General features: G+C 39.4%; 2 protein-coding genes across 5 annotated transcripts in view; one reads left to right on the top strand and one right to left on the bottom strand.

Moving 5' to 3' along the window:
* LOC135776671 (rho GTPase-activating protein 24) overlaps positions 1-13428 on the top strand; it is a 26280-nt gene extending 12852 nt beyond the window's left edge. For 2 of the 3 annotated variants that reach the window (XM_065287522.2, XM_065287524.2), the window contains 6 exons: positions 5421-5628; positions 7254-7386; positions 7835-7908; positions 8014-8135; positions 8650-9643; positions 9752-13428. In XM_065287522.2, coding sequence (XP_065143594.1) covers positions 5421-5628; positions 7254-7386; positions 7835-7908; positions 8014-8135; positions 8650-9643; positions 9752-9989 — 1769 coding nt within the window. In that variant the 3' untranslated portion in view covers positions 9990-13428. The remainder of the gene's footprint in view (positions 1-5420; positions 5629-7253; positions 7387-7834; positions 7909-8013; positions 8136-8649; positions 9644-9751) is intronic. The other variant, XM_065287523.2, reaches the window with a different exon arrangement.
* Positions 12571-16420, bottom strand: part of mapk9 (mitogen-activated protein kinase 9) — a 23345-nt gene continuing 19495 nt past the window's right edge. For both annotated transcript variants that reach the window (XM_065287525.2, XM_065287526.2), the window contains exon 12: positions 12571-15080. In XM_065287525.2, coding sequence (XP_065143597.1) covers positions 14941-15080 — 140 coding nt within the window. In that variant the 3' untranslated portion in view covers positions 12571-14940. The remainder of the gene's footprint in view (positions 15081-16420) is intronic.

The raw sequence follows: 16420 nt of genomic DNA, 5'->3' as shown, positions 1-16420 counted from the left end.
TTTCCCTTAATAAATCACAATCAATTCTAAATGTAGCGCAGCTTTTGCGGCTTCATGACACGCCCATAGTTGTCCATAAATAGTCCGTGAAACGCCCACATTTAATATGCATTGAATGCGAAATCATGGCAAACACAGAGAGGAAATCAAAAAAACGTAACTTCACTCAATGTGAAGTAGAAGTTATCGTTGGCGAGGTGGAAAAGAGGAGAAAAATTTTGTTTGGAGGGCACAGTGTGTGCATTACGCATTGTGATGGGGCATTTTATTTCCATCCATTTAATTGCATCTGACAAGCTACAGATGTCGGTAATAATCGACGTGGAAATGGGACATTGTTCAGCGCAAATGTAATTTCTTGTTGCTTTCTGAATGGTTGAGACATACGCCATACATTGTTTTATCAAAAATAAAACACACTAAAGGCATATGCATGAATACCATAATTCCGTAGATTATGAAGATATGGTTTACTATGAAAACAACTTTCCCCAGTTGGACAATTAATACATCTATCTATCTATCTATCTATCTATCTATCTATCTATCTATCTATCTATCTATCTATCTATCTATCTATCTATCTATCTATCTCCTTAATTATCTATCTATCTGTCTATGTAATTGCATCTATATCTGCTCCGCCAGACGGACACATTGACAAGAATATCAGTTTTGTACATTATTTCGTTCTGTTAACTATATTCTTTGTGAGGATGAATTGCACAAAATGCCAATATTATTGCAGAACATATTTCACTTTTCTTTTAGCAAATATGTGTTCATTTGAATTTCTGTTGTAATTTTCGATTTTTTTTTTTTTTTCACTGCTGATCGATCAAACGGGTTTTCATGTAGGCTGTTAATTGTAAGACTTGCTTTGTGAAGTCTTTTGAGAAGCAGTGTTGTAATTTTAACTTTCACGTGTTTCTTCCATCTGCCGATGGTGTCGCCATTTCTCATTTCACCCGTTTTTGTGCGTACGCCTGGGTCAGAGCTTGCGTGACGGACAGCACATTTTCCCGTCAAGTTTGCTTTTTATAAATAACAAGTATTGCGTAAAGAGTGGCGTACGCCTTCTTTTGTGCATACGCAACGTTTATAAATGAGGCCCCTGGTCCACTAGAACCCCTCCTGTCAGGTAGAAAAAATCTGCATCGCATTTCTTCATCCTCTTCATAGACATTTCCGCTTGCGATGGTCAAACAAAGATGGACCAAGTTGCAGAGTGATTTAACTCAAACGGCAACAAAAGTCGCTGTTTATTTACTTCCATCGTTGCTGGTCTTCTGAAATCATACACAACAAGCTGCTGCTGCTTCTTCGTTTGTGGATTAAAGGCGCAAAAGAGGAGTTTTCCGCCGACTGAGAATCCAAAAACTGTTTCTGAGTTTTTGAAAATGAGTGCATGCGTAAGAACAGCTCCACTACTTCACAGCTCATTTCTAGGGAACGCTTCCCAAAACTTGTGCACAAGTGTTTGTTTACCACTGGCATATGCTGTGTCGCATTAGTGGATTTATTATGTGAAATGCAGTGTTGTAGTCGAGTCACCAACTCTCGAGTCCGAGTCGAGTCTCGAGTCCCAGTGTTCTAGTCCGAGTCCAAGTCCGAGTCACCAAAGAAGAGTCCGAGTCGAGTCCAAGTCGACTCACCATTACCAGAGTTCGAGTCCGAGTCGAGTCTCAAGTCCCCAGTGTTCGAGTCCGAGTCGAGTCTCGTATTCGAGTCTGAGAGTGCCTACATGTCTCCACTCTGCGACCTTCAAAAAACTGATGAAATGTATTAAAGCGGTTCTACATTAAACAAAAATGACACCATTGTCACGATTGCAAAGGGAGTTTATTTACTGATTTGACATATACACTTTGCAACGCCATCAAAAGCATGTGTTTACTTCCATTGTTGTGAACTTGTGATTGAGAACTATAATAGAAAATTTACAAATTGCATGTTTAATCATGCTGCATTTTCATGTTGCATTTTAAAACCATCAGATTTGAAAGCATGGTACTGCTCAATCTTGCACGGTGAGGACAAAAAAATGCTGTAATCTGAACCAGACATACATTAACCCTAGCTTCTTCTGTTTGTTATACAGTCTTGTTCAAAATAATAGCAGTACAATGTGACTAACCAGAATAATCAAGGTTTTTAGTATATTTTTTATTGCTACGTGGCAAACAAGTTACCAGTAGGTTCAGTAGATTCTCAGAAAACAAATGAGAACCAGCATTCATGATATGCACGCTCTTAAGGCTGTGCAATTGGGCAATTAGTTGAATTAGTTGAAAGGGGTGTGTTCAAAAAAATAGCAGTGTGGCATTCAATCACTGAGGTCATCAATTTTGTGAAGAAACAGGTGTGAATCAGGTGGCCCCTATTTAAGGATGAAGCCAACACTTGTTGAACATGCATTTGAAAGCTGAGGAAAATGGGTCGTTCAAGACATTGTTCAGAAGAACAGCGTACTTTGATTAAAAAGTTGATTGGAGAGGGGAAAACCTATAAAGAGGTGCAAAAAATGATAGGCTGTTCAGCTAAAATGATCTCCAATGCCTTAAAATGGAGAGCAAAACCAGAGAGACGTGGAAGAAAATGGAAGACAACCATCAAAATGGATAGAAGAATAACCAGAATGGCAAAGGCTCAGCCAATGATCACCTCCAGGATGATCAAAGACAGTCTGGAGTTACCTGTAAGTACTGTGACAGTTAGAAGACGTCTGTGTGAAGCTAATCTATTTTCAAGAATCCCCCGCAAAGTCCCTCTGTTAAAAAAAAGGCATGTGCCGAAGAGGTTACAATTTGCCAAAGAACACATCAACTGGCCTAAAGAGAAATGGAGGAACAGTTTGTGGACTGATGAGAGTAAAATTGTTCTTTTTGGGTCCAAGGGCCACAGGCAGTTTGTGAGACGACCCCCAAACTCTGAATTCAAGCCACAGCACACAGTGAAGACAGTGAAGCATGGAGCATGATATGGGCATGTTTCTCCTACTATGGTGTTGGGCCTATTTATCGCATACCATATATGGATATCATGGATCAGTTTGCATATGTTAAAATACTTGAAGAGGTCATGTTGCCCTATGCTGAAGAGGACATGCCCTTGAAATGGTTGTTTCAACAAGACAATGACCCAAAACACACTAGTAAACGGGCAAAGTCTTGGTTCCAAACCAACAAAATTACTGTTATGGAGTGGCCAGCCCAATCTCCAGACCTTAATCCAATTGAGAACTTGTGAGGTGATATCAAAAATGCTGTTTCTGAAGCAAAACCAAGAAATGTGAATGAATTGTTAAAGAATCATGGAGTGGAATAACAGCTGAGAGGTGCCACAAGTTAGTTGACTCCATGCCACACAGATGTCAAGCAGTTTTAAAAAACTGTGGTCATACAACTAAATATTACTTTAGTGATTCACAGGATTGCTAAATCCCAGAAAAAAAAATGTTTGTACAAAATAGTTTTGAGTTTGTACAGTCAAAGGTAGACACTGCTATTTTTTTGAACACACCCCTTTCAACTAATTGCCCAATTGCACAGCCTTAAGAGCGTGCATATCATGAATGCTGGGTCTCATTTGTTTTCTGAGAATCTACTGAACCTACTGGTAACTTGTTTGCCACGTAGCAATAAAAAATATACTAAAAACCTTGATTATTCTGGTTAGTCACATTGTACTGCTATTATTTTGAACAAGACTGTATATGCATTAGTCAATAATATTTTTTGAAAAAAGCTAACATTAGGCAATGGAAAGCATTTTACTTACTTTTCTGGGTGCATCCGTGACAGGTGTCTGTTAAAGTTTGAGGTTGTCCCAGTCTTTTCCTCAATTGTGCGATTACACACACAACATTTAGCGCTGCTCTTTCCAGCATTAGAAGCCAAATTCGCGTAGGTGAACTTCACAATCCGGGGCACGTCTTTCTGCATTTTACAAATGTGAACATTTAGCCCGCGAATCACGCATCATGCATTGCATGAGCGTAAAAGTGAGTGACGTCAGTGAGTGTGTTGTCAAGCAAAGAGAGCGAGAGGTAGCAGTGTCTGTGAAGGGAGATCACGACCGGTCTTGGGCACGAAACAGGAAAAGTGTAACACCTTATATAATTTTTTATAACATATTTAGTCAAAAACAAAGTGATGAATGCTCAAGTCCAATTGTATATATCCTCGAGTCCGAATCCAAGTACGAGTCATCAATCCGCGAGTCCAAGTCGAGTCACAAGTCCAGAGAATGGATTCTCGAGTCGGACTCGAGTCCAAAGAATAGTGACTCGAGTCCAGGACTCGAGTACTCCATCACCATGATATGATAATAAACTCATAAGACGTAACGTTAGCTTCGTCGGCGCTACTCCCTACTCCCATTTCAACTAGCATGTAGCAGACTGGTCACTGCCTTACAACTACAGTACAAGAACGTCAATATACCTGAATAACAGTACAACAATAATTATTCCACAAAGAAAGAATAATCACTGTTACCTGTCGAGAACATTTTTTGTGAACTTCGCATCTGTCTTGACACCTCTCTGTTCCTTCATTGCTCTCCAGCGTTGAAATGTTTCTCCAAGAATGACTCTGGTTAGATTACGTTCTTCTGACAATTTTCGCCTCTTCTCAGTGACTTAATAAAAAGTCTTTCTGTTGCATCCTCCTTCGCGTTTCTTCTCTACCATGGTGCAAATTCGAGGAGGAAAGCAGGAGCAACAATGAAAACAATGCTATGCGCAAGCGTCGCCTGTGTAAAGTTACTGGAGCGCGCACGTCTCTTACAAGAAACATAATGGCAGTGATTGACAAGCAAGAGGGCCAATCGTTTACGCGATGACCACGTCAACGATTGGCTGATGTTTTTAAGGTCCTACCTTGTGCAAAGATGTATAGTATACTAATATTATTACAATCAGTGCACCTGATAAATAGTCTTTTATCAGTCAGTAAAGACAGTTTCAAGTAATATTGCAAAAATGTATAAAACAAACATCCTCTTTGCACCTTTAACTGGCCAAGCTGCTTCTTCTTTGGCTATTGCACTGCTATTGTAGGTTACACGCGTGGATACTGCCTGCTAGTGGTCTGCATGTGTTATTGCACGTCGACGCAGAAGTATGGATGAAAACCGGTGCGTAGCCTATGGCATCACTGTAGGACCTACGTTCAACTATAATGAGCCCTATAAAATTCCTTTAAAGATGACATTAGGCTGAGAAAGCACACAGAGGTAAATTTTGGTGCAGTGAAGTAGCAGCAGGGTGCATTTATATTAAGGAACTTGGAATTATTTAAATCATTAGTTTGTGCTTGTGAGTTCATTGATCTCTGTTAAATTTTCATTTTCAGCACATCCCAGCTTTAAACATGGTTCATCTCTGACAGCTCTGTGCTTTTTGGTTTCTATCACAGGTGTATTTGGTCAAAGGTTGGAGGAGACTGTCCTGTATGAGAGGAGGTACGGGGATCACATGGCCCCTCTGGTGGTGGAGCAGTGTGTAGGTTTCATTCGGGAGCACGGCCTTACAGAGGTGGGACTCTTTCGGCAGCCTGGCCAGGCCACACTGGTTAAAGAACTGCAGGAAGCTTTTGATGCTGGAGAGAAACCATCCTTTGATAGGTGAGAGATTTACATTAGGTACCGCAAAACTTAAAGAGGTTCAAGACCTCCAATAGGCTATATAATCTTATAACATTTAGCAGGAGAATTTTATCAATCATAAAGGCATGGATGGACATGGATAGGTGGAGAAACGATTAAAAACTCTTATGGTGTAAAGCGATGTTTAATGTGTTCTGAGTTTGTCACACTAGAGCTTGGCAAAAAAAATTGCCTGTGATTATCATGGTGGTCTCATCAGCAAAGCGGGTTCGGTGATTCGTAGTAAATTGCCATGACCTGCTTTCAGATGAAGTGGCATTTACTAAACAGAACCGTATTTCACCAAGATGCTAGGGAAAATCACGTTCATAATCAGAGATTTTTCACGATTATGAACACGATTTTGCCTAGCTTTCATCTGTGTGTCTGCTGTCAGCGCTGAAACCACACCCACCGACGGGAACACTGCCGTCTCTCTCAACTTAAAAATACTGCTACAAACTGAACAGATGCTTGCGATCATGTTAGGGACGGGCCATGCTCGGTGGCTCCAGTGCGTCATCGAGCCACCGCTTTAGCCCCGCCCAAATAATCCTGAACACAGAAATGTGGAAAAATTGTTTAAAGGTGTAACTCCACAATTCAGTACTTCATACACTATATTGGCAAAAGTTTTGGGACACCCCTCCAAATCATTGAATTCAGGTGTTCCAAACACTTCCAGTGAGAGGAACTCTTAAAGCCTCATCATACAAAGACATTTTGGACAATTTCATGATCCCAACTTTGTGGGAATAGTTTGGGGATGGCAGCTTCTTGTTCCAACATGACTATGCACCAGTGCACAAACCAAGGTCCATAAAGACATGGTTGAGCAATTTGGTGTGGATGAACTTGACTGGCCTGCAAAGAGTCCTGATCTCAACCCAATAGCACATCTTTGGGATGAATTGGAGCCGAGACTACGAGCGAGGCCTTCTCGTCCAACATCAGTGTCTGACCTTACAAATGTGCTTTTAGGGGAATGGTCAAAAATTCCCAGAAACACACTCCTAAATCTTGTAGAAAGTCTTCCAAGAAGAGTTGAAGCTGTTATAGTCCAGCAGGATTAAGAATGGGATGTCATTCAGGTTCATGCTGTGTTGCCAGATTGGAAATGTCCAAGTATCGTACCAAAACCTCAAAATGATGATATTGGGAAGAAATTATCGTACACAAGTAAAATGTGCAGAATACAGCTATTTATCTAGACAAACAACTTTTGATAGCCACAGGACAAACATGTAGTCGTCTAAGACAACGTAGGGATAAAACCTGCTCTGTAGATAAAAACGGCTCATTCTAAGGTAATAAAAGCAATAGAGTTCATTATGTAAGGTCTTTACACACCATTGATATATAGTCATGTATATTAAATTGCATTTCTGTCAAGAGATGTTTTCTCTTTCTTAAAGTTGAACAATGCATCTTTAAAATGTATACAGTATTTCAATATAATAATTTAATTTGCAAATGTAATTATATAAATGCTTTGCATTTCATTTACATTTATCTGTTTAGCAGACAATACATTACTGTACATTTTATCAGTACATGTATAGTGACTGTAGTCGCACAGTGAATCTATGTGTTTTCTCTCTTAGTAGCACAGATGTGCACACAGTGGCGTCTCTGCTGAAGCTATATCTCAGGGAACTGCCTGAACCCCTGGTGCCATATTCCCGCTATGAAGAGTTTCTTGTTTGCGGCAAAAAGATCCCCTTATACAGAGAACAGGTAGAGTATTATTTTACTATAAAGAACTTCAAAGAGGTCATGATGCATTTTAGAGGGGACATTTCACAATACTTGAACACTTTTAAGATGTAAAAAAAAGGCCTTTGGTGTGTGTCCCCAGAGACCGTATGTAAAGTTTTAGCTCAAAATACCCCACAGTTAATTTATTATAGCATGTTACAATTGCCACTTTGTAGGTGCGAGTGTCCCTTTAAATGCAAATGAGTTGATGAAATGCAAACACTGATCACCATAATGGTGGTTTGTTGAAATTGAAACTCAAATGTGCTTTCAATTATTTTCTATCTCTCTCTCTCTCTGCACTAAATGGCAGTGCCGTGGTTGAATAGGGGCAGTATTATTATAATAAGATTCCCTTTTGACGTCACAAGGGGAGACAAATTCATAGGTCATAGTTTACTTTTTGTCACTTACTTTGTGACTTTAGGGTTTGCAAGAGTTGAGGAGTCTTCTTCATGAGCTTCCTGTGGCAAACTTTAACCTGCTGAAATACATCTGCCAGTAAGAATGAAGTACATTTTTCATACAAAGATCTAGAGCATTTCATGTACCTTTTGACAAAAGTCTCTATTTCTAGTTTTATAATAGCCCATTTCTTTCTTCAAGATTTTTAAATGATGTCCAGTCATACTCCAACATTAACAAGATGAGCATCCAGAATCTGGCAACTGTTTTTGGGCCAAATATCCTCCGGCCTAAAGCTGAAGATCCAGAAAGTATCATTGGAGGTGAGCAAAATTATGTTAATGTCAAAGAGATCTGAGAAAACCCATGGTTTTATGTAGTTGTTATCGCAGAATAAATCATGACAGGCTGGCTGTATGTTATCTTGCTTATTACTTAGCTACTTGCTACGAGTACACAAAAATGTACACAATGTATTGATTTAAATTGTTGTTAGCTTATTTGTAATAAATGCAAACTGCCTTCTAGTGGCTTTGAGCCAATACATGTTCAAACAAGACAAACATGCATTCAATCTAATCATTCCTAAGTAAATCTTATGTAGGTTATAAATGATGCACATTTATATGAAAGTATAAACCCGCATTTGTCAAGATGACTCATAGTACCCCAAGAGGTTGTGTTATTATCTGGGTATCTATCTTAACAAACCTGTGAATATCGCCACTGGCTAATCAGAATCAAGCATCCGAGCGCTGTGTAATGAGATTTACTGTAGAAAGATCTGAATATGCACCAAATGACTGTGTACCATGCAATAACCACCTCTCTCACTAGGGGCAGCAGTTGTGCAACATTTGATGTCAGAACTAATTCGAGAGCACACCTTGCTCTTCTCTAGAGACAGCTGCAACCTTCCAGAGGCTACTTTACCATCAATCCATCCTATTCACAGACAAAGCAACCTTGTGGAATGGGTGCATGGTGAAGTACCTACACAGAGTGACAATCACACCCTACTTTCAGATCAGACTTCAGCTTGTCCACTTAAACTTTCTCTGCCACATATGAAAGAGAAGAGACAGTCTGTTCAAAGCCCTTGTGACAAAAACAATTTATCAGAGACAGATCAACAGCTTACAGAGGGCTCTTCATCTGCCAGCTCTGCCCTGATTTATGACAACTGCAATCAACAAAGCTCAGCACGTGAATTTCTCCACACAAGACATGAACCTCCACCCTCCACTCCACCACCTGTATGTGTGAACAAGGTGCTGGAGGATGGAGTTGAAAGTCGTGTGCAGTCAAGGAGCTGGCCTGATATGGAGGAGCCCATTTGGGGACCAGAGAGAACACTAGGGGAGAGTGGAGCCCTGGACAGTACCCTGTCCGTCTATGACAATATGGGTATTGAGGAGCATCAAGGCGAAGGATATACAGAAGACAAGAAGCTGAGCATTAGTATTGTGGAGACAAAAGGTGGTACTGCTAGTCCTGCTGAAAGCAGCAACTCTTGGTCCTCCTGTGAGATTACGCCTTTGGATGGGAACAGTGAGAGCAGCGGAGAAGCAACTCCTTGCCAGGATTCCCCTGGACACTTCCACTCTTTCAGGATGGACTCTTGTGAGGAAGGCCCTTGTCCTTACTCCCCTGCCTCCTCTTCTGCTCCCACAGATGCCCCTTTAAGTACGGGCAGCAGCGAGGTATTTTTGCCAAATGCTCCCCATGAGCCCCTAGGCTTTCCAGCCTCCCATGCCATGCAATGCCTTGTTGCAGGGCTTCGGCAACAGATGGCCAGGCAAAAGGCTGAATATGAAGCAAAAATCAACAGGTAAGAAAACTTCCTACCATGAAGACGCTGCAGCTATTATTACATTACAAATGCAGCAAGTCCTCTATTCAGGTCCTTTCACACCCTAATGCTCTTTTCTGTCTTAAGGTTGGAAGAAAGAAACAAGGTACTACAGGGGGAAGTCACAGGGTTGCGTTCCACTCTGGAGCAGCAGCGCCGCTGGGTCAGCGTGGCTGAGATCAAGATGCGAAATGTGGAGCGAGCCCGTGCTGACGCCGACAGACGGAACACCACTCTGCAACGGGAGATGGAACAATTCTTTGAAACATTTGGCGAGCTGAACACCGAGGCCCGAAAAACCAGTCGGATTGTTCAGAGTTTTTAAAACGTTCACATGTTGTGCTACAAACCAGACTCGAGCAGAAAAGGTTTTCATGTTTCCGACAACATTCAAACAGCCTTCCGAGTGTTGTTTCAGGCCTGTAAAAACAAGGATGCATTCCTGAGAAAACATTGCCCTATTTTGAAGTACAGTTCACTTGCCTGAAGAACTTTCTGGACTAGAATGTGCAAAGTAATATTAAACCAAAAGGCAATTTCTGCCATGTAAGCAATGAAAGATAATGGAATGACCCAAAAGTAGGATCAAATATAATGATGACTAGTAAGCATGGATACCAAGAGAAAAGAGATACTGATGATCAGCAGACACTATGCTCTTCAAATAAAGGCTTCTAAAAGGATCTTTTGGGTCTATGACGAACCTTTAACATCCACAGAACCTTTGCGTTGTTGCACAATGGATTCTTTGTAGTGGAGAAAGGTTCTTCAGACAATGAAAAAGTAGGAAACAAACCTTTCTACTGAAAGGTTCTTTGGGGAACCAAAATCATTATCTTATGGCATCACTGAGAACCTCTTTGAGCAGCTTCTTTAGGGCATGGTATGGAGTGCTCAAACTAGTCAAACGAACCAGTGTTTTGGGGTGAGAAAAGTGCGAGTACACCCTAAGAGTTTACCCAGATAGCAATAGTTGGCATACTGTCCAAAAAAAAGGTACAAAACTTTACCTTTTCTGTCACTGGGGTGGTACCCTCAAAGGTTAATTTTTGTACCTTTAGGGGGTATCCCTTTGGGGGTACAATTCCCTAAGGACCTATTGTGTACCTTTAAGGACCACCCCAGTGACAGAAAAGATAGTTTTGTACCTTTATTTCTGACAGTGCAACTCTGCAGATCCCAGAGTCTATTTTTATCTGGGTAAGGATGCTTTAAACAGATGTTTCAGATCAGTTTAATGAGAAAACAGAGTTAGAAAGACTTGGTCTCGGTTGTGGAACACTACGTTTCGATTTCTTTTATTCAGTCATGTGTAAATAACGGGACATATTCACACCTTGTACAAAACGCATCAAGTTCGTACACTGAATGTATTTGTACCATATGAAGTGAAATAATAAACAAGAAGCAGTGCTTTCATTTGAGTATTTTATTTGGCCAGTTGTAACAGAGGTTTAATTCTTCCACACAGAAAAAAAGAATCCCTATTACTCTAGAACAGTGTTTCCCAATCCTAGTCCTCGAGTGCCCCCTCCCAATTTTTAGATGTCTCCTTATTTAAAACACCTGATTCAACTCCTCAGCCTCCTTCCAGAATGGTAAACATGTCTCCCTAACAAGCTGATGAGTTAAATCAGGTGTGTTAAATAAGGAGACATCTAAAACTTTCTGGGAAGGGGTACTTGAGGACCAGGATTGGGAAAACACTGCTCTAGAGGATCTCAGTTAAGTTTTTGCATATGTTTCAGACACATTTGTGAAATGGTGGCTCCCATCATAGCCCACTGACAGGGTACCATATGTAGCACAATACAAAACACAAGAAAGCTAAACAGACGACACTAGCACACTGCAGTTAGATAACTATTCCTATAACAGGATTTAATTGATGATGACCATGAGAACTTCAGGAAGATAGTCTGCGAATGTTGGAAGTCTATAAAGTAATTACTTTTCAAGTCATTACTGATTCACCTCTAATGAAGGATTGTCAGTGACAAACACGCATTGTTTTTCAGACACACTCTCTCTCACCCCCAAGGGAAAAAGACATTGAAGGAAGAGAAAGTTAGCCCTTGAGAACGTGCGAGTTAGGTCCATTATATGAGTCTCGATGCCACATAAGTCAATCACTAGTGTTCATAATGAGAATCAATCATGATAGAGACTTAAATACACAAGATGAACTGTTGCGTTACTAAAATACATATCACTGTAAGATGAAGCACCAAATAAGTCAATGTGATTGAGAAATGTAATTCATCTTTATCTCCATTCATAGAAAACCCTAGCAACAATCCGGCCTGTCAAGGAAAAACCCAAACATGATTGTGGTCCATTACCATCATTTGTTTGATCATCTTGCAGTGGTGTTAGTGAAGAGATTAAGGCATGAATGTGATGGAGAGCTTATCCAGCTGTCCTGTCCATCAATAAAGGACCAGTCTTCAAATTTTTCTTATTCAATCCAAGGGCACAGCTTGGAGGTATACAAACTCGAAAATACACATCGTCCTCCATGTATCTCCTTAAGCCAGAGAGTGGCACAGTTTTCCGAGATGTCATGGGATGAAGGGATTGTGTTTCCAGACATAACAATGAATAAAAAGTTCTACGGGAAACATTTAAAATGACACTAGACAAAATGAAAACTTGATGACCCTGTCATTTGTGACTACCTCTCAGTGTTAAAGACTGCCATGATTTTGACTATAAAATTCATTAACAAGGAAAGGAACTCACGTCAACGTGCTATTTTCGTGTGATAATGAACAGGCCCAGGTGGAACCTGCTATTGTTTTTGTTAAACGTGAGCGTGTTAAATGAATACTAAGGGGCTAATCACACCAAACGCGCTTTAACACTTGGAAACGCAAGGCGCGATGCGCTGCTTTTTTAAAAAAAAAAAAGAGCAGTGCAACGTGGCTTTTTATATTGGGAGGCAACCACCGAGTCAGCTGTCTTGTAAATCAAATATTGAAGCGTGAGCGCTCTCTTGCTGTTAACTGTCATATTAGCAGAAACTTTGAAAAGAGGGCGCTTGCTCTGACCTTTTTTGAGGATGAAAGGTGCACAAACACGCAGGAGAAAGTGAGCGAGTGTAGTCCGGTTGATCCAAACAACTGTAAACCTCCGTCACCAGAATGAAAGGCCCGCCTCTCCTTTCATTCGATTGGACAATGGAAAGACGCAAATGACGTCCGACGCGTTTCCGCTTCAAAAGCACATGCTGCGGCTGGCGGCATAAACAGCGCGCAAACGCTTACTGCCCATAGAATATCATTCAAAAAAGGCGCCTGCAACTGCCATAAACGCTTTTGGTGTAATCAGCCCCTTAGTTTACAACTATATGATTATTTGAAGCTGAAAACATAATCGAATAAGTAGTGATATATTTTAGCGCCTGGTATATCGGCTGAAATTTGTATTTTTTAAATTATTATTCATAATGTTAATTTAGCCTCATCAATTTTCTGTTTGTCACTCATTTACTTTAATTACATATGTGTAATATCGGCTGCATTGCTTTCTCAATATTGGCATCGGCCATTAAATAGCCTTTAAATGTTACCCTGGACCACAAAACCAGTTATAAGTAGCACTGGTATATTTGTAATAATAGCCAATAATACATTGTATTGGTCAAAATGTAAAAAATTATGCCAAAAATCATTAGTATATTAAGGAAAGATCATGATATTTTGTAAATTTCCTACCGTAAATATATAAAAAAAATTATTGTATTATTAGTAATACAATAAAATTTCATTTGGGCAACTTTAAAGGTGATTTTCTCAATATTTAGATTTTTTGCACCCTCAGATTCCAGATTTTCAAATATTTGGATCTCGGCCAAATATTAGCCTGTCCTAACAAACCACATATTAATAAAAAACGTATAATATTTTAAACAATATTTCAGATTATGTATAGATCTCAATTTTTTGTGGACCAGGGTCAAATAATCGGATGACCACTACAAACTAGCCAAAATATTTAACAAATGACGCCATGATGTGTACAACATAACGAATGACTAGTGTTTCTGCAGGCACAGATTCAACGTGGACCTGCTATATTGACCAGATGCACACGGTTTGGCTATGGCATGTTGTTGACCAAAAAGTCCAACACAAGCACACTAACCAAAGGCAAAAACAGACAGTCGAAGTGTAAAAAAATATGTCCTTGATAATCCACATTAACATTAAAATGAGTCGTTGTCTGAGAGGACATTCAAAACAATAAATTTGCTTCGTACAACATTCTTGTGGGCTTTTCAAGTTTGAGGAGGTTATAAAGGCAATGGTTTGCATTAGCTCATGCAATTAAACATGATGCGTACAATCGTAGGTGATGCGTCGTGAACGTGCCAGCGGTGATTCATTACTTTTGGAATGGTAAGGAGCAGGAATAACATCACATCCGCTGCTCCCTCTTACAGATTTGGATTCGTTTTGATATCCATGTGCAATTTACTATTTAATCAACATCCATATTCGTTCGTGTTACAGTGCATATGCAAAAGCATATTTGTAAAAAGACAATAAGAACATTTACACTAAAACTATATACGTATATGTACATATGACTACACCCTACCCATTTGAAATGCACAGTTGAGTTGTTTAACGCATTGTATGGTGATTACATACAGTCAGAAGCAGATGCTACCGTTGTGTCTAGGTGTGTGGCATACGTCGGTGATCTGTAGTTACACCACTTATCTAGTAAGTGTTCGGGATTAGCATGCAGCAATACTTGTGTGACAAGAACTTGTTCCAGAGGGAGTGCCTAGCTATAAATGTCTGTGAATTTATATCTGTGCTTCTTTTGGGTGATGAAATGAAAGGCAATAAAAGCTACATCAAAGAGAGCGAGAGAGTGAAGGAGAAAGAGGACATAAATGACTAAAGGATAAATCTAGATCTGTTGCATGCTCTTGAAATAGGTTACACGACTAAAGACGGCACTGAAATGTGATTGCACTTCCTGTCCATTCAGAAAGGGAGTTATATTTAAAAAATCTAAAAGAATACTGGAGATGGAGTTAAACGGACAACTTACGAATTAAGTTAACGGTGGTTTTGCTGAGTTTTTGTCAGGTGAGATAAAACGCAGTCCCATTAAAAGCAGGAGTAAAGGGTAAAGAGTGTAAACTTGAAACCACTTGTACATGCACCCCCAGATATCTTCAGTCAAGACCACGGCATGGCCCACACACATGATCAAGAGGGTTGTGGTGTATGCAAGGAGATGAGTGGAGGACCTCGATGTCACTCCTCTAACGCTCCTGTGAGGGTGTCGATGCAGGAGCTGTCTGTGTCCGAAGCCAGCGTCTGCTCTGTTGACATCGATGAGAAGTCATTGATGGAGGAGGACTGGGAGGCTGTGGAGCTGCTGTTCACTGTACCGTCTACAATAAAACACAGAGGAATGCGTCAAAACTACAGCTGATGCACTAGTTCATGAGATTAAATATGTTTAATCACAACACATTTATATTAATTAATACATTGCCTTATTTTGATAGCTATTTTATATCAAATAATTAATTATATGTGACCCTGGACCACAAAACTAGTCATAAGGGTAAATTTAGAAATTGAGATTTATGTATAAATAAGCTTGCCACTGATTGTTATGATAGGACAATATTGGTTGTTTGAAGAGTTTGGTTCTAAAACGTGATAAACGCCATTGAAAAAAAATTAGTTACCACCAAAATCAGTATTGTATCAGGTCAGTATTAAAAAGTTAATTCTTCATTTTACACAAAATCCAATATAAGCCGTGTTATCTTTTCGGCCTTTTTTCCCAAAACGCGATAAATGTCAGTCCTCCTTCTCTGCAGAATGCAATAAATCTGCTCAACCAATCACAGCGCACCATTCCACGCATTGCAATGGTGGTGTGTTGAATACACACAGAATCCTAGTTTTCCTCATCTACTTTGTACTTCGTGATCAACAAACAAACAAAATCAAAATAATACTTTAACAGCATTGATAAACCTGTGGTGGTTTTCTGTGACGGGAAAGAAACGTAAGCCATCAAAATCTAATAATTTACATAATTTACATAATTGACCCCAGGTGAAAACTTTCCATTATTTTACTCGAAGTCAACGAAAATTGAGCAGGACCAAAACATTTTACAGCTGATCGCTGTCAAAAAGGTTCAGCGACGACGTCCCAAGAATGACACTAGCAATGATAGTGTGCTTAATATGATGAATGCGTTAATGTTTATTTTTTTAATCAGTGTAAACCACTAGTCAACTAAATAAATATAACATGGCAAAGATGAATGCACATTTATATATTGACTCAATAGATTTATAGCATTTTGAAAAAAAACCTTGTCATTGATTTATTGCACTTTGCAGAAAATATAATTAGTTTTTATAATAAATCTTTGAAAATCAAATCATGGATTTGAATTTTTAATGTTTTTATAACCTAAAGATGCTATGTAAAAGTTTGTAACAGATATAGTGGTTTTCATCTTGTCACTTTCTTGGTATAGAAAACACGTTTTTACGCAAATTAGTCAAAATGGATTTATTTCGTTTTGGACCCAAACTCTTCATATGAAAATCTGGAATTTGAGGGTGCAAAAAATCCAAATATTGAGAAAATCACCTTTAAAGTTATCCAGATGAAGTTCTTAGCAACACTAAAGATAAATAAATTTTCTATATATTTACTTCTTATATCTTCATGGAACATGATCTTTTCTAAAAGGGGACATTTC

This window comes from Paramisgurnus dabryanus, chromosome 18, assembly GCF_030506205.2.
Source record: "Paramisgurnus dabryanus chromosome 18, PD_genome_1.1, whole genome shotgun sequence".
NCBI lineage: Eukaryota > Metazoa > Chordata > Actinopteri > Cypriniformes > Cobitidae > Paramisgurnus > Paramisgurnus dabryanus.
This window is presented reverse-complemented; position numbering and strand designations above follow the sequence as displayed.